General features: G+C 40.9%; 1 protein-coding gene across 1 annotated transcript in view; it reads right to left on the reverse strand.

The window, feature by feature from the left end:
* Positions 1-21,715, reverse strand: part of MCF2L2 (MCF.2 cell line derived transforming sequence-like 2) — a 137,418-nt gene that overhangs the window by 23,488 nt on the left and 92,215 nt on the right. The window contains exons 16-24 of the mRNA XM_053951244.1: positions 17,919-17,985; positions 16,675-16,790; positions 15,336-15,405; positions 10,501-10,593; positions 9,915-10,007; positions 7,562-7,687; positions 3,341-3,562; positions 1,998-2,090; positions 1,518-1,596 (exon numbers count right to left, since the gene is read on the reverse strand). Coding sequence (XP_053807219.1) covers positions 1,518-1,596; positions 1,998-2,090; positions 3,341-3,562; positions 7,562-7,687; positions 9,915-10,007; positions 10,501-10,593; positions 15,336-15,405; positions 16,675-16,790; positions 17,919-17,985 — 959 coding nt within the window. The remainder of the gene's footprint in view (positions 1-1,517; positions 1,597-1,997; positions 2,091-3,340; positions 3,563-7,561; positions 7,688-9,914; positions 10,008-10,500; positions 10,594-15,335; positions 15,406-16,674; positions 16,791-17,918; positions 17,986-21,715) is intronic.

Below are 21,715 nucleotides of genomic sequence, written 5' to 3' on the forward strand. Positions count from 1 at the left end.
AAATATTCTAGAATGGTATGCTCTTAGGGCAAAACAATAAAGAACATCAAAATAGAAATGCTTCAATCAGTCTTGATTCCTGTATATTTTTCTCTGGAAAATGCAAAGTAAATCTAATAGCTGATAGATCTTGTATCCTATAGAGATTTCACAAATGCTCATCTGGGTAACATACAGGCTTAATTTCCTTTGCCTAGAAACACAAATGGAGGACTAGCACTCTATCCTATTAAATATGTACATTTTCTCCATTAGCAACTCTTTGTGGTAGCCTAAGTAACCAGCTTTTATACTTCAGAAGCAAATATTACAAACCATATCAGAAAGTCTCTAGATCCAGTCCTGAAACTGCACTAACAAGAATCTTGAGGTCTTTCCTCAGCAGTTCCTGATGAGCTAATCACAGTAAAATTCAGAATAAAAAGGAGAAAGGATGAAGACAAGATCAGTAACACAAGACCAGAGTAGTAAACATTGTAAATAAGTGTATTGTTATGGGTTGGATTCAATTGCTGAGGCTAACATTCACAATTGTTTCCTTGTACCTAAGGAGGATGCAAGAACTCATTGTCTTTGTGAAACAGGCAATGAAAATAGAGGTGAACTCTAAAGTTAAAGCACAGACACATGTTTCCACCTTGGACAAAGTCTGCTAAGGAATTTGAAGGATGTGGGTGGAGAGGCTTTGCTGACCTTGCTTTAAAGAGAGATGAGTGTATGAGAGAAGCAGAAAATGACAGACAAAGGTGAGAGGCAATGCCAAGATTCAGGAAAAGTCTGTGGGGTTTTTTGTCCTAAGAGAATAAATAGCATCTATGATAGCTATCATCACCATGTTCTTTTACTATCTGAAATAACCTGACTGAATTTTGTCTGTCTGGGATTCAATATATCATATAAAAAAAGGGTGTCATTATCTTAGGTATTTAGGGGGCTTCGATCATTCATGGTGTTGAACACATCACAAATCACCTTCATAGTGACATCTCAGTGAGAGGGAAGTGTCATGAACCATGTTTTACAGGGAGGTCACTAAGATGGAAAGATGGGCCAACTGACATTTAGAACATAAGGTGGGTGACTAGATTTGAAACAAAAACCCTCAAAACCCAAATAACACAAAACAAACACTAAGACAGAGGAGCAGTTGCTGTGTCCAGTCATGGATGTGGAAGGAGACCTTTTGATCCAGGAGACACAGAGTGCACACCCCATCTCCTCACATGCTGAGGTAAAAGGATGCTTCTGCAGTTGTGGCTTGAGAGGGACAACAGAGGAAAACCATGTTCCTTGGACTAACTGTGAATGCAATAGTTATCCCTGTCACTTATAAAAGTCCAAGAAATTTTCTTTGACTGGGACATGGCTTTAAATCCCAGCAATGCTGCAACTGCCCAGCTGGTCCTTGCTGGCTTCACTGGGGGTACTGGCTGTCACTGTAAGCTGTCCCAGGCCCATATTGTCACACACAGCTACAGGGGAAGGACAGCTCCCAGCTGCTGCTCTGTGAGCCCTACCTCTGCATGCCTCCAGCTGTCCTGTCAGGACTTTGCGGATCTCTGAAATCCAGGTGTTTTTCAGCTCAACAGAAGATGCCTGAGAACAAAAGAGGACAAGGCAAAGCAGATCCAGTTAAAACGTGCTGCCAATCACTGGGCTGCCCTGACCTACACTGGCTTGCCAACAATTGGAACACTGTGGCCAGCTCTGAGCAAAGCAGACGCTCCTCAAGATGGAAAAGTTACCACAAATCCAAAGTCCTGTCCTTGCTTTTCTGTCCAGCATTCCAAGGAATTTTCCATTACTTTATTTCTTCTTTTGGCCAAAATCCTGACTATTTTCACTAGAAATTAGCCATTTCAGTGCCTATGAAAGTGCTTCAACAATGAAGCTTTCAATGGCTATTGTTTCTGCAGTGTACAGGACAGTGAACATTCTTAAAAACAATTCAATTGAAAGGAAGTATAGCCCTTGGAAACAAAAAGGATTGTCATTACCTGAATGATATAGACTTCTTCTCTTCCATTATACCAGATCTCAAACTTCTTATTATCCCCTTTTACATTTTCTGTAATGCCCACAGTGCTCATCTGTTTCAAAATAGAAAACAAGAAGCTGGAATCTGGAAAATATCAATAGTCTTTAAACTTGATCCTCTGAGAAGTATTTTTAAAAGGCTGCATTCACTTCTGACACCTTTGGGAATCTTTAAAAGTAAAATTCAGAGCATGTTATTTCTCAATATCTAATTTTTCATTTGTCTTTTTGATTGCTAAAGGGAAAAAGAATGTTCAAAATTAACCCAAGCTAATGTCTGATCTTGAATTTATCCTCTTTTATTGCTTGATCTGTGGATCAGTTTTCAAGTCCATCCTGGCTCTTGTTCACCTTGACAAATTTTCAGTTTTAGGACTGTTTTTTTCACTTGCTATCACTGTCCTGTTGAGGTGGGAGAGAAAGAGGGATGGAGTAGGGCTTTGTGAGATTTAATGTCCAGTCTGCAAATCCAGAAGACAAAAAACCTGAAGGAAAAAAAATCTAGATTTGTCAAATGAAAAATTTTTAATCACAGTCTTGAAGTTCAGCTGCTACTAACCAGCTTCTCATCTTATTACTGTATTTGCTAATGCCTCTTGTTCACATTCACATCAGCATTAATTTAAAGATTTAGACAGTGTTCTGCCACTATTCCTTCTATCTCTACAGAAAGAAACTTGAAATGTTTCTGTGAATTGGTTCAAGCCTTGAAGCAGGTTCTGTTACAATTCCTGTATAGGTACCCTGAAATAAGTTTGGAACATTACACTCGATGATCCGTGTTAGCTGGTTAAAGTCACAAGTGTCACACCAATGTGCTTAGAGGGAAAACGTGGCCTACTTATGATTGCCACCTTAAAATGTCCTGACTCATATCTGGAAATTTCACTCTTGCAAATAAAAGGGCACTTCTACTGCACTGATTAATCCGTAGGTGTTACTGTCACAGAATATATTTGCTCAGCTGTGCCAATAGTAAAACCTGCCATAGAACTACACCTGGAGGATGCCCACAGGCAGAACAATGACAGGTCCAGGTCCATTCAGTCTGGCTTCTCTTTATGGGATGCTGGGCAAGAACACACAAGGTGCCCCTTTGTATGAAGTTGCAAAGAACAAGGTTCATATCTGCAGTTACAGGACACATGGCTTGGTCTGGCTCCAGCCCAAACCTAAATGGGAGCTGTCATTTACTCAGGGGTGCAACACAACTCCAGGTACGTGCACTTCTTCATATGGACACATCCCTGTCTGTAAGAACACCAGACTTATTTCCCTCCCCCACCATTACTGCATTTATTACCTTTAATGAATTTTTAAAGCTGTATGAAGCTGTCTTCTCATGGCCATCGGTGTTCTCCTCTCGTTTCTTGCAGAAAAGTAGCATCTTTGTGTAGAGGAAGAGGTGTCTCTGCATTGGTTTGAATCTAGCCAAGTCCTTCACCTTGTTGTGCCCCTTCTTGTGGTCAGTCCATACGTTGAAGGAACCCTGCATCAACAGCTTGCCAAGCTCACTGACATCCCCCTGGCAAGCAAGGAAAAGAGAGAGTGTGCATCATACTCAAACCAGGGTAGTCCCAGGCACAGCTCATTGCTCTGGTGGTGTTTGAGGTTCCAGGCAGAGGCATCCCTTGTGTTGGAGAGTGCACATGTCCCCTTGCTAAGCCTGTGTGGTTTGTGCCCACAACCATTAACTCACCAGTTTCCATGTCCATAATTCCCAGTTTTCTCCCCACTCATAGTTAGCATTTAAGATTCGTCTTAGAATCTCTTTGGATGTGACACACAGGCTGTCCCTTCTGGTCACTTCAGAGGAAACTTTTTCTGACAAAAACTGGGTTTCAACTGACTCCAAGGCAATAGGAAAGGCCAGCACAGTCCAATGCCCAAACAAAGGCTTTGACTCTGGAAGATCTAGCTTCAGTTTCCACTCCTGTACAAGCTTCCTCCATCCCTGGGCAAAACCTTGAAAGAGCTTAGATGCCTGAAGTCACGGATCAGTGCCTAGAGCTGTGTAGGTATGTAATTCCCTCCTGTTTCAAAATAGTCTTTACAAGATTTGTCAATAACTTCTTGGCTCACCATCTGCAAACTATGCAATGCTGCACAGCCCTGGGCAAAGAGAGAGTGAATGCACCAAGGAGCCATAAAAGTACCTGAGGGAGAATGAAACTAGGCAGGAACAAGACCTTTCTAAATTAAAGCTCTTGTCTGAAGACCACTGATGGGAAAATACTTCAACTGATATAAATGTTTAGCTCAGATGTCACCAGAACAATCCCATGTTAAAAATGGAGGAACGTGTGTATATAAGACATGGCAATGTCTATATGGTAATGGGATTCAACAAATAATGATAATCATAATTATCTTAGCACAAGTTTTCCTAGGAATGCTTTGTATAATAAGTTGAGGGAATAACCCCAGTGCATTATTAAAGTACTTGCTTTCAACATTTGCATGTTCTGTTGATTATAAGGTGAAGACGTTGGCTCCAAGTGGGAATGTCTCATTTCTTATACTTAGAATTGCAACCTGTTCTCCCTCTCTCTCCCCCTCCTCTACCCTACATTAAACTGCAAAACCAGAGCTTTATTAGGTACTTTTACACTCTATATCAGGGTATTATTAGACTCTCCAAACCATTCAGAAAACCTCAGCAATTTAGATAAGTCTGTCATCTTTAATATCTAGATCTGGGTATTTTCTTTGTGCATACAGGATTGTGGGTGTTTGTATTTATATGTGCCTGTAGCTTTAAACTGCAAGCCTATGAAAAGCACATTGATATGCAAAGCTAAATTAAAAAACAAAAAAAAAAAGTACCAAGCATATTTTCTACATGGTTCTGACAATGGTGAGAGACTCCTGTCACTCCACGCATTGGTCAATACAGCACTGAGATCCAGAAGCTCAGTTCAAGTCTTGTGACAGGTCAGTCTCTCCAGCTTTGAACCTGGGATTGGGATAATAGTGAGTGAAGTGGGAGACAAGAAAGAGACAGACAGGGATGGCAGTCTGCAGCAATCCCACAGGAGACTTTGTGGCCCACAAGCACTGCACTCTCTTCAGTGTAGGCAACAATAGGGGGACACTGTTTCTGGTAATTTCTGCTAGTGGACAGCAATATTTTATCCTAAAGGAAGTTTATTTAAAGTGGAAGATTTGGTCACTATCTCAAATATTATTCCCTGTTAGAGCAATACATATTATCCCCTGTTTCCCGTGGAAGATGAGCAATACATATGATAATATATAGGAATCTCTCATCATAATTCATGAACAAACTACCAAGGCCAGACTGTGTATAAACATTGAGATAATAGTAGGAAACACATCTAAATCTTCTGCTCTCTGCGCTTTATTCTACTTGTTTTTTTGTGGTTTTGCCAAAAAATAAAAAACATACACCAAACCAACCCCAGACTTACATGTTAGCAATTTCTTACACAAGAGTTCAGCTCCTCAAATCTGCATGTGCCCAAGTCCAAGAAACAGAATGTGCAGTTGGGACCATCCATCAGCTGTCACAAAACCTGCTTTCCTACTGACATAATATCCCTCTCTGAAAGGTTTTCCAGGCAACTATTTCTATCCTGGATGTGTGGGAAAGACTCCACAAGATGTGGTGTGGTTTCATTGTCTATGGGAGATGTTTATTTGGTACCACAGCTGAGCACCTGGGACAGGTGGAACAGGGAGAAGAAATTATTGGGTACATCCTCTTTCACACTTTCACCCCATTTAAAAATCATGTAACAAACCATCTCAGGAATGCTGTCAGCATTGGGCTAAACAGTGGCCATGTCCCACTGTGCCATGTTTTGCAGTTCAGCTAAGAAATCAGAGGCAAAAATCTAGTCCTTGGACTTACTATCTGGTATTTCATGAAAGGCTGGAAAAATCAAAAGTAGAATTTGAAAAGAAACAGGAATGTTCTGATGAATTCCTGAGTACAAAACTACTCACACTTTAAAGCAAGAACAGAAGGATGACCTCAGCATTTATATGGACAGGAATATGGATAAATCCCCCCTACTCAGGATAATATGTTACCTTTCTTGGAAAAGCTCTTCTTCCCTTCCCTTTATGGAACTGTTTTGAAATAAATTTTTTGCTGAATTGCTGTAAGTACATACATTTAAACTGCGAAATACAGGAGGAAAGCTACCTTTCTCTTTGGGAATTAATAAGAAACAGTGGAAACTGGGAGGCAGAAGGTGTGCTGTATCCATGAGCTTCCCATGTTCCATGGGAACATGAGCTTCCATGTTGACTGGTTCAAGTCTGCAATAATAATATACAGGCTCTAAAGAGTTTTTCTAAAATGACTATCTGAGACACTCAGACTTAGTCATGACCAGAATGGATTAAGTATGTGCTGCTTTATTTAAGTTTTTCAGGTTTAGGAGATCTAAGATTGTATTTATGACCTGTGGTGTTTCTCTGATCAACAATCACCACACTTATTCCGTGTTTGCCAGTTCAATGAGGTGGCCACTGCTTCACCTTCAACCCAGTAGAGCTACTGCAGGCAGAACTCACATTCTCATCCCAAATGTAATGCACAGTCCACATCTCCAGCTGTGCAGAAATGGATCTCTGACAAGCAGTTAAACAAGCAAGCAGTTGAATTTATTTATAAAATTATGTTGGCAGCAGGCATGGGTTCCTCAGCTACCAGATGCAGGTGAACTTGCACAAAAGAGAACTATAGAAATCAAAACTCCACTCCCATCCTGATAAACAGAATAACTCTTCCCACCCTGTCTGTATAGACCTCAGCACCTTCTCAGGAAGTCAGATTCCACAAAAAATAGCTTTTCTGGATTAAAGCCTGTTACTATGATGTAAAAATTCTTTGAACAATACTCAGTATATTGTTTCTTTCTTGACATTTTCACCCTGCAGCTATTTCAAAATGGGAAACCACATGACTCTCAGGCCTCATTTTGCTAGACTTTTTTCTCCTTTATGTGTCAATCACTTCCACTTCTCAATTAAGGGCTCATTTTATGTAGTCAGCACTAGTTCTTGAAAGTCATATGACTTCAATGGAGATTCTGCAGAGACATATTTGATTTGTACCATGGCTGTTACTTCACATTTCAGATAACAAGCTTGTGAATCACTGGCACAGATTCCATTACCCACTTTAAATGAAAGCCACATTTTTCTCCCTAAGTGCAAAAGATTTGAAAACACTTGAATTGCACAGGAGTCACAAAGTTTCAGCAAATTTCTTAGCTCTGCCACACTTGTACCTCTCCCCTACAAATGAGTTTTGGGTGCAATTACTCAAAAGTTCTGCATTTGCCCCATTGTGCCCCCACATTCACACCCCAGCTTCACATGACAGGGGTGCTGAGATGTATTTTTGGTCATCACAACACATCTCTGAGTGACACCCTTCAGGAACGTGGCACAGGCTCCACAAAGCACAGTACCAGCCATGGGCACAGCATGATCAGTGGTGACAGGAACATGGGATGGCTCAGAGCAGAGTAGGAGCAGCAGCAGTTACCTCATATCCTGTGATTGCTATCTGGTGCATGGAATCATTTACTGATTTGATGATATCAAGCACTGTGGCCAGGGCTTCTTCCAATTCAGCAGTACCTTCTGAATTCTTACTGCACTTCAGCATTTCCTGATTAAAAAAATATATGGGGAATACTTGAGAACTTCTGATAGCAGAAGACACTATAAGACAATCCTCCCTGGAATTTGTGTTGCATAAACAAAGTAGCAGAACTAGAGGAAAACAAAAGAGGAACAAAAAACCCCAAATATGACATTCACTGGGATGGTCATTGAGGACACACATTTTGATCTTTTGAACATTTTCAAGTTTAAAGGGTTAATTTAAGATGAGACAGGACCATTCTGACATATTTACAATGAACTCCTTGCATGTCATAAAATTACATCCAGGGTTTTTTTTTTTCTTCACATCTGCTAGAAAAGAAACTCAGTATAATTATTTCAGGTGTTAGAGAGTTCCCCATTTTCTTTTGCAATTATTTGCAAAATTAATTTCTAGTCTGAATTTGGCAGGTTTGACATTCTGCATTTTGAGTTTGGAAATATTTTAATCCAAAACTGAGTCACTTGTGTTCCTGTAAAATGCAAAAAGATAGCTCCTGCAAAACCCAAACAGCAGCAGTCTCTCCTCAAGTGCTTGGGTAACCAGGGATGAGAAGATAAAAGCAGGATGCCAGGATGCATTCCTACAGTACCTGCTGCACATTTTCTAGGATGAGGATGGATCTCTGTATAGTGAGCATGCTGCTTTTATCAGCATGATCATATTAGCTAAACTGGTTGAAACCAGAGGGTTGCAGTAATTGTGACCCAAAATTCAAATCCAGTCTGCTTGCCACTCAAGGCACACAGCTTCTTAAACATTTGTTTGCTACCAACTTTTTACTGGCTTCCATTTTTGTACACTTTTAAATGCTCCTGCAGCCAGGGAAGGAGTGCACCATCTTCCCAGACCTCATAAACCCTGACAAAGTAAATGCCAATGCCAATGTGTTGTTGCTAAGTACAAAACTGGTCTGACCAGCTTCAAACCCCAATGGCTGAGACCTGTTTTACTTGAGAATTTTACTCCTTGATCTAATCTTGGGTTTATTTACAGTCATATTTCAAATTAAAAGTAAAATCTGGTTTACTCTTGCTTTCCTGGAGACCTTGACAATTTTCTCTTCTCACAGTTTCAAGAAATAGAGTTCAAGTTTATTTCTGGACTTTGTTGATGTAAATCTACTGGAATCAGTGAAGTTGCATCCTTGTCAATATCCATGTTCAATATTTGGATTCTACACTTTTACATTAAGTCAATAAACAGTTCACAGAAATACAAGAATGGCCAACCAGGTCCTCCCATGGCTTATACTGGCACATTTTGAGCAGTGCCATAGTAGCTATTAGCAAGTTAAATGGCAACCTAAAAATCTTCATTGCAAATTTCAATGCTAGGTTTCATGACAGTACATACTACTTTAAGCCCAGAGGCTTGAGAACAGCATGTAATATCACCTTCATGACCTTCCCATAGGCAAAGTCAGTAAATATTATTTTTGAGAACTGAGTAGATGGAGACAGAAATTTAAGCCACCACCTTAAAAAGAAAAAAAAAAAAAAAAAAAAAGAAATCATTGTTTTGAGTGTATATATTTTCTATTGCCCAGTTCAGACCAGAATTTCAAGCATGAACCATTCATGGTTCCAACCAATCGAGAGGAAGTTCACATATTCACCCTGTGGAAAAATGACAGACAATTTGTCCCTGGCTGTGTCTTTTAAAAAGTAGCAGCAAAAGGGAGTGGCTCCCTCTGAAAGGTTTGAGTCACAACCATGGGAAAATATTACTTCAGGGACCTGAAAGAGTTTTGTTAAACAGGGACAGATGTTACAGACAGGATTTAAGGCATCAGTTCCTCTTTTCAAATTGTAAAACCATATACTGATACAATAAAGCCAAGCTCATTTTCTGTTTAGAGATAAATAAAACAATAAATAAGACAATAAAATACCATCTTAAAAGTAAGTAAAATATTTTATATAGAGAGACCTACACGTGTAATAGTATACTGCTATTGCTTAGTATAAGTACTGCTAAGTAATAGCAGTTCCCAATCTAAAACAGATTGGGAACTATTGGGAAAAAGTCTAATCTAAAATCTAAAATAGATTTGGAACAGTAAGTCCCTGTACAAGACTGTTTTCTACCATTTACAACTAAAAAAATACTGAGTATTTGCTGAAGAACTGAGTGAGGATTTATTTCCAGATAGTCCTGACTGATATGCATTTCCAGAAGTAAAACAAGCCATACATTGGAATTTTTTGCATTGCCATGGAGAATTTACCTTTAGCAGCAGCTGGTACTTGGTGATTCTCTGAACTGGCTTTAAGAGATAAGCATCAAGTGAGAGCTTATGATCCAATTTACGTTGACATTCCTGCAGGAGACAACACGGAAGAAAAATAAAATTGTTTCTTGAAACACAGGCAAGTCACCGAGATCATTATCATTTGACAATCTGAAGATCTGTGAATTAATTAAGAGAGAAATTTGTTCCATCTGCATAGGGGTTTCCGGGTTACTTATGCCACAGAGAAAATATATCTAAACAAGAGCTAAGGTTTAGGTTCAACTTAGTGTTGAAATCTGACATTCCCTGCTGATGAGATTGCAATCAGCTGGGATTTGCAAAGCAGCCAGCACTTTTTTGGTGTGGGTATAGCCTGCAGAATCAGGCTCCTGTCCAGGAAATCTACTGCTCTGCCTGCCCAGTCTCCTGTAGAGAATGCCTTGACCCACACTGGGCACCTGCCATCAGTATAAGCATGCAGGAAAGTCTGTATATTACCCTAGGTTTTCTAAAGAATAGAGATACACAAGGAAAATGAGCTTTCAGGGTCTTGCACTGCTAGTCTGCAATGAAATTCCACCTGAAAAAAGATGCTGTCTCCACACTGTCTCCAGAGAGCTTCAGACCTTGGTTTGTTCTGACAGTACTTTTCATATATTTGGAGGTCCTCCTTCTGCAAGAAAAGAAGAGTTTAGGCAAGGGAAGAAAAAAGAATCCAGAGAGTATCTTTCTTGAATCACACTTTTTCTTACCTTCCATCCTAAGACATGAAGTAATTATTACATGGAACAACTCTGTATGTAAAAACATACTGAAACCACCAAACCTGCTTTTTACTTCTGATTAAGTTAAATACACCTGAAAGTGAGGTTTTTGTTTTTCCTTACTTTTCATACAAAGCAAGGAGACTGCAGACTGGAAGACAGATAATCTAACAGCAAAACCAGTATCTTTTTCAGGGAGGTGAATTGATAGTTTGGGAAAAAAAAAAACAAAACAAAACAAAAAAAAGAAACATTAGAAATTTAAAATTTACTAACAATTTTATTAACAATACTGGCACAGACTGTAATTTTTAATGATGACTAAGGTTTACCAGTTTATCACACTTTGAAAATAGTGTTGGCTCTCAACAGTACAAGGACAAATTAAAAAGGAGGAAGTTTGTCATGTTGACGTCCTAGACCAGGTAGGGGGATTTGCTTAAACCCTGTCCTCTCCAAATGAGAAGTGGGTGGATTCACTTTATTTAGCTTTGACTACACTCCAAGTGCTCTCACTGAGGTCCATGGCAAAAATCTCCCTGACTTCAGTGAAAACAGAGACAATCTCTGCAAAAGCCTGGAGAAGGTGTTCTGAGCTCCCTGGGCTCTGTGGGTGGATGCAGGGATGGGTGTTCCTCTGCCACGTTCTGGGCTTGCTGCCTGTGCACCCAGGTGGCCACGGGGCAGTGCCATGGGGCTCCCGAGCAGGGCTGGCTGTGCCCGACCAGCTGGGAGCTTCTCACTTTCATCTGCACCTACCCTGCTGGATGTGACCTCAGCAAATCAAAGAAAACACCAAAAATAAATCTCAGCAATTCCTGTATCGTTCCTCTGCGCTTTCAGCCCACGAGGCAGTTCCCATATACTCCTGCTGCAGGAAAATCACTTCCTTCTATACAGTTACCAGAAGAAATCAGCATTGCTGCTGTCTTCCTCTAGAGACCCATCCTGACATCACCCTGATGAATCAGCTGGAAAATCAGAGCTGTGCCACCTAACACCACACCGTGTCAAGGATTATGCAATACAAAAACCTCTTCTGTTGCAACTTGATAGAATATTTATGGTGCTGTTTCAAAATAGGTGCAGTTTTCTTCACAAAAATATAATTGTTCACACATGTTTCCCTGGAGGGAAGTTAGCAGGGGGTAAACCCCACCGAACTAAAAATAGCAACAAAGCATAATCAAGCATTACAATCTCATTCTAGCTCATGCAAACCTAACTGGACTGGGTAGGAAGAACAGAGAGAGCAATAGACAAGAGAATTATGAGGTATAAGAGAAAAGAACCAATTTAAACTTAAAGAAAAGGTACAATAACCAACAATTTACCAGTAATTTGCCATAGTGGAACCACCCAATGCCAGTGCAATCTACTGCTGCTTAAATCAGTGATACGTGTTAAGGCAGATACTTACATATTTAATTACAGCTTTAAGTTTTGCAATAGTGTTAGGAATAGAATTAGGCTCAGACTTCAAAATGCCAAGAAATAATTGTCTAATTATTCAAATCCCAGTCTTAAATATTCCACACATCTGTATTTTCACATGCAAACGTTCTGACTTCTTGCTGGTACTTTTACACCACGCTCCTCTTTCCTGTAAAGCTTTTCTTTTCCACACTGATTTGGATCCTGAAAGCTCTGTAAGCTCCAATGCACATGGCATATATACACAGCTCCAATTATCTTTTTGACTGCTGATTTAGGAATAATTTTTGCATTAGTCTAGAATTTGACCTTTGAATCCAACTCACAGGTTCCTGATCAGCTGCTGCTGTACTTTCACAGGTAGATTCCTTTTCTAAATGCTTCTTTCTCCCTGAATGACCAAATGCCCCAAATGCTGACTCCTATTAAACTATTGCTTTTTTTAAGGTTAGCAATATGAATAAGTGAAGAGTGGTAATCCACAGTGAATCACTCCTGCCAGACACATCACCTGGCACATTCTGGTAAGCAGTCTGACACACCTTTGGTTCCATCCTGGGCATTCTTGCCTTGGTTTGGTAAGGTTTCCTTCTTCACAGCCCTTTGGAAAGCAGATCAGCCCAGAGTGTCCCCCCTGTTGCTGATAAAGCACCAGAGGACCATTCTGCAAGGAATTCAGTGCACATCCCTCCTGTCTTTGAATGCTGTGTAATCCTTGAGCACACAGAGCTGTAAGTAAGGCCAAGCATCTTGCTGATGGCAAAATAGCTGCCATGTCGGTAAAGTTGAGCTGACTCACTTGTAATTTAGCTCATCTGCAGATCATGCCCTAAACGAGGTCAGGCAAAGTGGGAGGGAGAACAAGAAAGGCATTTCTGGCTCATCTTTTACCAGATTCTGCTGCCATGTCCCAGGAGACAAAGCCAAAGAGAGACCCCACAGCCTGTTTCTCCCATCACCCTCCGGTGATGCAGGGTTCACATTCATGGTGACAGCTGCTCAGGTGGCATTGGTGGAGCTGGGAGGGTGTGTGGGGACATGGCAGAGGAATGACTGGCAAGGGATGGAGTGACTCTGGCACCAGAGTGTCTCACTGCAGCTCTCAGGGTACTTTCAAGCAGCTCTGGAATCAGGTCTGAAAAGGCCCAGTGTGATCAGACAGGGTAAAACTCTTCAATGTATGAATCTAAAAAAACCTGCCTGTTTCTAATCATAGGCCCAGCCTGCTGTTGTGGCAGGATGGTCACACCCATACAAAGGAGGAGAACCTGCAATAGTGTGAGTTTCCTCCCAGAGATCAGCATCACTTGGAACAGCAGCTGCTTCTGTTTGCCCCGTCATAGCAAGCACAGCCATAACTCACGGGGCAGCCAGAAGCCACTGCTCAGCAGGAAGGCATAAAAAGCTGCCAAATCATGGGGAACACAAACACACAACCAGACTTTTGTTTGTGCCTCCTAAAAGCAGTCCAACAGAAACAACACATTTCTGGACTTCATGTGGCTTCTTCTAAAAACAGAATATAAGGGTAGGAATCAAAGGTGCTACTGTGTGAGCAGAGACATCTCAAGAGAGAAGCTTGTGCTTTCTTAGTGTGAAATTTGAAATAGCAAGAAAGCAAATGCATGATTTAACCTCTTATTTGATAGATTTAGTGTGGTTTGACGAGGCCACAGAAAGTGATGGGCTAAGGTGATGGAGGGACTGGTTTTCCTTCACTTCATACTTGAACCCCAGCTTTACTGCTGTTTTCATATTGGTATAATAGTGAGGAGAATTGAGCTTAGCAGCTGTTTTTACAGAGAGACAAGCTACAATATTTAAATATGGAGTTTGAACCTCCTGTAGAATCAGAACATTTCCACATTTTTATACCATGAATTTTTATTTAGCTGCATTCTTTAGGGATATATGCAGCACATGGACTATTTTATATTTCTTGGGTTTCAAAGGTCTGCATTCTTCAAAGACTGCTTTTCCTCATTTGCATAACGATTTCACCACAGTATTTTCCTGCCCAGCATCTGAATCCTATGATAACAACATATGCCTTAGTAGTGTCATTTACTCAAGCTCTAAATGCTCAGTTGTTGAACAGAAGATAATCCAATGGACATATAATCACATTCACACTTGCATGATTCTCTCCAGTCTATTTGTAAATTGGAAGTATACCTTTTGCAAGTATCACATGCTCAAATTCCCATTAAATCTTAGTAATGTGGCAGTGCTCAGCACCTCTGACTGGTTCATCCAAATGTGTCTGTATTTAATGTGTGCTCTGGAAAAGCAGCAAATGCTACCTGTAGTATACAGTAGAAGCAGGAGGTAGCTTTGACTACAGAGGACACATTTTCCCACTTCTCATGCCACTTCCATTTCCTGTGCAAAACACAGAGCCTTATTCACACAGTTTTGTCAAACTCTGAAAGCAGCAGCAAACCATCAAAACAGATTTTTTTTTTTTTTTTTCATTAGTAGGGCCCCTGAAGGAGTGCTATATAAACAAGCACCTTTGGTTGTGTTGCAGGAAAGAACTAATGGTCAGGCTGAGCGGGGGTGGAGGTGGAGGAGGGACATCACAGGGAGCTCTTGGAGAGCTGCAGCACTTGGGCACTGAGAGTCACCTCTCAGCAGAGCGGAGAATCCCACTTGGTGAGTTATGTGGAGAAGTAAAGGGAACCTCACAGAGCCTTGTGGGGCTGGTGGGGTCCCTGCAAGGACAGCAGCAGACTCTGCTGAGACAGTTCTAGGGGACCAAGTGTCCTGAATTGTGCAGAGAAGAGAGCGATAAGATAAAGCAGGAACAGGATGTGTTGTCTGCGCTCAGAGCAACCTGCTGTGACACCGATACTGTCCTCTGCTTATTTACTGCAGGGTGGTGTCTGGGTTGCATCATTCTCCTGCTATAGATGTGTCTGATATGAAAAGCATGTCAAACATTTGGATCACTGTTATTTCTTGTTTTTTTTCTTTTAGATGGGACTTAAAATACTTTAAAAACACTGGTAACAGATCTCTTCCTGTCAGTAAACCAGGTGAAGGGTCAGATATCAGAATACATGCTTGGTAACTGTGGCTTAATTTGGGAATATCTGCTTGGAGGAGTTTCCCTCATTCACAAAAGCAAACAGACTGAAAAGATGTGAGTAAATCTGTAAGTACTGTAGGGTAAGACCATAGATATTCATTCAAACCTGAAAAAGGATATACTTACTCTTTTCAAAAAGCATCGGGCAAGAAGCTCAGGGTTTTCAATGCAATTTTCTATCTCTTTAAGGAAAATCCTGAGAGGAAGAAAAAAAGAGCAATGTAAAATCCCACTCACATTGTGTGTTAGCTTCTGTGCAAATACAGCTTAAAGCCTTCATTTTTTGTACCATGAAGATTCAATGAGGAAGGTAGCAGTTTTGACACACCAAGAAATATATATATTTTAGAAAAATGGGATGTGGCTGCCACCTATTCCCTGAATCACAAATATTATCATATTTTATCTGGTACATCTGATTCCTCTGGCTGTTGAAATTTGTTTCCAATCTGTAGCCCAAATACCTGCTTTCCATTTGGGTATGAGGATTTTTCAGAACAGCTAGAAAAGACAGGAATGCTCTGTCAGATGCAGTTGCTCAATCAGCAAGCAGTGAAAATATGGGATGTAGTCCAAAGGCTTCTGCAGTGACAGTCAGTGCACTAAACCTTTAGGGAAAGAAAGATTGGGCTTGCAAAGGGAGAGGAATATCTTTCTCCAAGTGGAAGACACAATCTTTGAAAATAATACATAAACTGGAAAACATTTTTTTCTACTATGTATTAAGTACTCTGGCATAACATTAAGACTTGCAAAAGAGATTTTTTAAAATTTATTTTGTTCAATTGTTACATCTTACAGGCAACTATTAATCAAAAGAGTTCCTAAATTCCCACTTTGGTTACAGCAAATTTTGCTTAAGCAAGGCTAGGAAAAGCAGGATATTTATAGAAGTTGCCCTGAGCTTTGTGTTTTGAAAGCCAATTACAAAAGGATTAATCTTGTTCATAACTGGTATTCTGTAGTTATGGGCTCTGGATTTCCTTGTCCACAGTATTGACATGGCTTCTGGATAAGTTTATGATCTTATATGTGGGATAAAAAGAAAAGTGGTATCAAATATATAACATCTTCTGATCTGGTAACAGAAATACAGGACAAATAAGAAAATTTCCTCACAGAGGTGTCTTGCCAGACAGGAAATATCAGGATTTAGTCCTGTGACATCTACCAGTGTATCAAGAGAGGTGGTAAAATACTGACCACAAGGGATATTCAAAATGGATCCTGCCAGGAGAAATCACTAGTAAGTGCACAGAGAATACAGTCTTCACCCAAAAAAAGATTAAATAGATGACCTTGGAGGTGTTCTCTACACATGGGTTTTACAGGATATGCACAGAGACCAAGTGAGGATGACTTTTCCTGCCAGTGTAAGTGTGAGCATGACAAAGCACCCAACAGAAAAGGACTGGACGTGATGGTGGCACCCAAGGATGTAGGAGAACCAGCAGTTCCCATGTACCTGTTGTGGAAATAGTAGATTTCTGGGAGGTTCCCAAAAAGAATTTCCTTCTTGTTCTGAAGTGCAGATGGAATCAGATGTACTAAATTGGGATTGTCCATTTCTGAAGCGTACCCCTGCAGGGAAGAGTGGAAAATAAAACCAGCCTGTTTTTACCAGGGAAGAAGTACTGTATTTAAGGCACTGAAAATCTCCAAAGTTCATATGGTTTTGTTCTCCACAGAGCAAACAAAGCTTCTCCAATGCCCACTGCTTTGTTGCTCCCATGAATTCCTGATGCTCATGATTTTCCTCAGAGATTTTACCCTGTAACTGTGAAAACACATTTTAACCACAATTGAACAGGTCATGAGGTTAAGAAAAAATAGACAAAATTATGGTCTAGAATTCAAAAGCCATTTGGGTCATGTAGGGATGGAGACTGCTAAGACTGACAGACAGATATCTTTCTGCTACCTCGCTTCATTGCACAAGAGTTAGTTTGGATTTATTTGTTGGACTATTTTTTTTTTGTTTGTTTCTTGTAGAAACTGTACTGTGTTTCTTCAATAATAACTTTGAGAAAAGAACATTCAGATTTTAAACTCAAGAGCAATATATCAATTACCAGAGCTGCCAGCTCCCATGGAACAAATGCAATAAAGAATCAACCGCATGTCCCCAAAGCCCCACCCAAATACAAGCAGGATTGATCCCTACTCAGTTTCTGTCCTCCCTCAGACTGGGGACCTCAGACTCCTCACACACTGAATATGCTGGTATCCTATTGGTTTCAAAAGCTCAAGAATTATATTTGCAGCATGAGCTTTTTTTTCTGTGTTCAAGCACAGCATGGGACAATCAAGAGGAGCATGAGGGGTGCCTTCCTTTTCCTCAATCATTTTCCAAACGCAGATTCACAGAATTTAGTGTCTGGCCCCATGGACATCAAAGTGCTGCTTCTGAGACCTATTGGCAATATTTTGAAAATACATTATTAACTCTTTCTCTGTCCATAACTTTCAGAACCATGCAAATTGTCATTCTGTGGGCTTGGGCCAAAGAAGGTGCCTTTTCCTTTAAGGCCTGAGGAAGGATGTTCAAAACATCCTTCCCATTATCCATCTTCAAGGCTGAGCTATCTTGCCAACACAGCCTGTGTGTTATAAACAGGAGGTGGGAGTGCTCAGCCCATGAAGGATGTGCACCTGCAGTGATGACTTAGAGGTTAAGCACCAAAAAATAATTTCAGAAGAGTTTCTTACCTCTATTATACTTTGAAGTTCTTCTACATAAACCCGTTCTGTTTCTATCAGCTCATTGATTATGTGGCTGAAAGACAAGAAGGTAGAGAGTCATAGTGTTAACCAAACACAAGTGAAAGAAAAAAATAGGATTCCTTACATATACCTGTTTATGCCTTCAACTACATGCAAAAACCCTCTGAAGGTCATTTCTCAGTTCTTCAATATTGTGCCTTGTTGATAAGATGAAAAGACCTAAGCACATCTTGGACTGTAATTTTTTTCAGTTCATTTTAAACTTCAGCTTGGATTTTTCTGTCATTTTTATACCTGCAAACTGGAAAAAAAATTCCCAAGAAGGAAAAAAAAAAAAGGTTTCTTTTCTAAGGATAACTAATACTGAATAAAATGAAACTATATGTCAGAGCTATGCTAATGTTTCTATTTCATTTCTTTTATAAAATAAACAAAATCAATGGCTAGACTTCCATCCTTTAATACAATGCAAAAATAGGCAACAGGATGATGTCAGAAGTCTGAAAACATGAAAGTGTATTAGAGGAAATATTTTTACTTCATTTTGGACTTTTCATTTCTAATGTTAGTTTAATGCTCCTAGGTAACTTGAAGACATGTATCTTGAAGATGCCTGACTTATTTCACAGAAACGTAGACGTAAGTAATTCACTTTTGGACAAATAACTAATTAGATTTTAAAATAAAATCACATTAGATCTCTCATGTTTTTATGCATCAAATATCCCATATTATCGAGAAAGTGTTGTCTTTAGTAGTGTTATGAACAAAGTTTTCAGGGTAGCTCCTCCAGAGGTGTGAGCAGTAGGAAAGGACAAGTACCTGGTGTTCTTTTCCTGGCTTGTGCTTCTCGAGAGTCTTTAAGCACAGCTATCTCAAGCCAAAACACATCCCCAGAAGGACACTAGGGAATAATGTCTAGAGGAACTGGAGTGTGGCCAGCCATGAGCAGCACACAACCTGAGGCCAGTAAAGTGTAGGCAACTCTTGGCATCAATACCATCACGTGCATTCATGCAGCATCTCCCTGCACACAGTGCCTGTGCCTGGTTACCTGGCTTTGTGCATCACACAACAGCCACACCATCAGCCAGACCCTGGTTACCTGGCTTTGTGCATCACACAACAGCCACACCATCAGCCAGACCCTGGTTACCTGGCTTTGTGTGTCACACAACAGCCACACCATCAGCCAGACCCTGGTTACCTGGCTTTGTGCGTCACACAACAGCCACACCATCAGCCAGACCCTGGTTACCTGTCTTTGTGCATCACACAACAGCCACACCATCAGCCAGACCCTGGTTACCTGGCTTTGTGCGTCACACAACAGCCACACCATCAGCCAGACCCTGGTTACCTGGCTTTGTGTGTCACACAACAGCCACACCATCAGCCAGACCCTGGTTACCTGGCTTTGTGTGTCACACAACAGCCACACCATCAGCCAGACCCCGTCAGCCTTCAGATCATGAGTCATGATTGTACTGTTGCATCCACTATAAAGGGATTTCCCCATTCTCCACAATTTTTAGCATGTCCTTTTTGAGGCTAAAAAAACAATCATACCTCTGATAAAGCCTCATTTGAATGGTTTGGCCAAGCATTTGAAAATAAAATAGCCACATTTCAGCTTGCAGCTTGAAATGCAAAAGCAATGACTAAAATAATAGATTCACTGGTCTCCTTTGGATTTCCCCAGCCCTTTTTCAAGGAAATGTGGTTTTGTAGGCTAGCTGGAGACCACTTATTCAGGTCTCAAAGGCTATTACTCCTTTATGGACCACTGCTTGAGAAACATTATAAATACTGAGAAAACCAGACCTTACCTTTAACTGATGTTTCAAATTTCATTATAAAATATCTGGGATTTCATAGCTGTCTTGACATAATGTCTTAAATTGCAGTGTCTAGCACAGGGTAGGGCAGTGGGTGAGAGCTGTACCAGTGCTCCCCTGGCCACACTCAGGTTCTACTGGCCACTCTTGCACTGGCTGTGGGCTCCTGGTGACTCTCTGTGCTCCCCCTCAGGTGTCCCTAGTTTGGGAGACCCCCCCCAAAATATTCCACTGCTGATTGTTCCAGGACGCTGCTCCGTGACTGTCATAGGCAATGAGGGGAGCTTAGCACACACCTGCTGTCAGTATCACATTTAACAAAAATATGAGGCAGCAATTGACAGGATTATTGTCACAGGCAGCTCCTCCCACCCCCTTTTCCCCTTTGACATGCATGACTAGTCTGGAAGTAATTTCTAGTACAACTGGGATATGTGAGGTAAAGGGGCTGGGGAGAACTTCCACACTGTATTGTTCATTCATTTCAGAGAAATTTTACAAGAATTTGAAGTTTGCATGGCAGCAGTCCAAACACAACAAAACTCTGAGCTCGCTGAAGTTTATGGACAGTTCTGTCAAGGATAACTCCTCACCGAGATCATTCCCAAGCAAACTGGCCATCTCAGCAGGGATGGTAAAGGATTAGGCATCTGACCTAAAAATGTGAGAATCTGAGAAATCCCTAAGGTCCTATTTGTAGGCATCCTTGTTGCTAGTAAAACTTCATTCCACTCAAGTATACTTGTTCCTTCCCCCATGAAACAAAGAGATTCACCAAACCAGCAGAGTTAGCCAAAGGTAGAATATTCTGGTCCCAGTAATACCTGACTCAGTAGTTTTCCTGGCATGGAAATAGTGACGTGAAACACTGCTCAGGAGGTCAAGGCCAGCTGTCCCTCTGTGGAGGGAGTTAAACACATCCTAACAGAGGGAGCTCAGCAGCCACCAACCTGGCAAAGCCCTGAGTATGGCAGGGCCCCTGCTGCCCCCCTGCTTGGCAGAATTAGGGTGGGTTTGTGGCAGGGATCACACACAGATTCACTGGTAGGATGTTGTCAGATGTTCCTCCAGCAAAGGAAACTTCTTGCTATGGAACTTAATTACAATGCATGCACGAGCTCACATTTGCTTGAATGATTGATCTGGGTTTCTAAGGAAACATTGTGGCTTTGGATGCACCAAGACCACATTTCCCACAAGGGGGTTTTTACAGAGGTGCCATTTGGGCTGGTTTTTCTCACTTCAGCAGATGTGATATCCTGTGGCCCTGCAGCACTACTAAGATCCACACTGGGCTCAATGCCACTTTCCATGACTCCCAGCTGTGAGAAGCCCTGAAGTGCCAGCACAATATGGATGATAAGAAAGGAGAGAGTAATAAGAAAACAATTTCTGCTTTGTCAATAGTGCTGTCTCTGGCAAGCTAGTCATGCCATGCTGCAGTGAAGAAAAAAAAATATTTCACAGAGGAAGTTCCTCAACAAGGGTTAGAATGTAGGAACTGCAATGGACAACAAAGCATTGGGAAAAGATTTGTTTTTAGCCAAGACTGCAAGTGAAACCTTGAAACTGAGGTAAACTCTGCCATTACCTATCACCCTTGACTTTTAGAGATGCATTTCTCTATCTGCCCCTGCCTGTGCTGGTATTTAGATCAAAGGTAGCTATTTATATAACTTTGGACTGTGCAAATAGCAATTAGCAGCACTGTTGTTATAAGTATAAACTTACCCTGCACTGTATTGTGTTGTTGCAACAAATTTTTTTCAGTACGTATTTATCTGAGCTGGCTTCTTCAGGTAACTGAGGGCACACTTCTAGGAAGGGCCTCACCACAGTGACAATAAAGCAGACATATCAGACCATTTCATCTCAGTAACTCTTTCTCCTTCCTTCTTCTTTAAAAACAGAAGGAAAAAGAAACATAACTGAATTGGCCAACAT

Source organism: Vidua chalybeata, chromosome 10 (assembly GCF_026979565.1).
Source record: "Vidua chalybeata isolate OUT-0048 chromosome 10, bVidCha1 merged haplotype, whole genome shotgun sequence".
NCBI classification, from domain to species: Eukaryota; Metazoa; Chordata; class Aves; order Passeriformes; family Viduidae; genus Vidua; species Vidua chalybeata.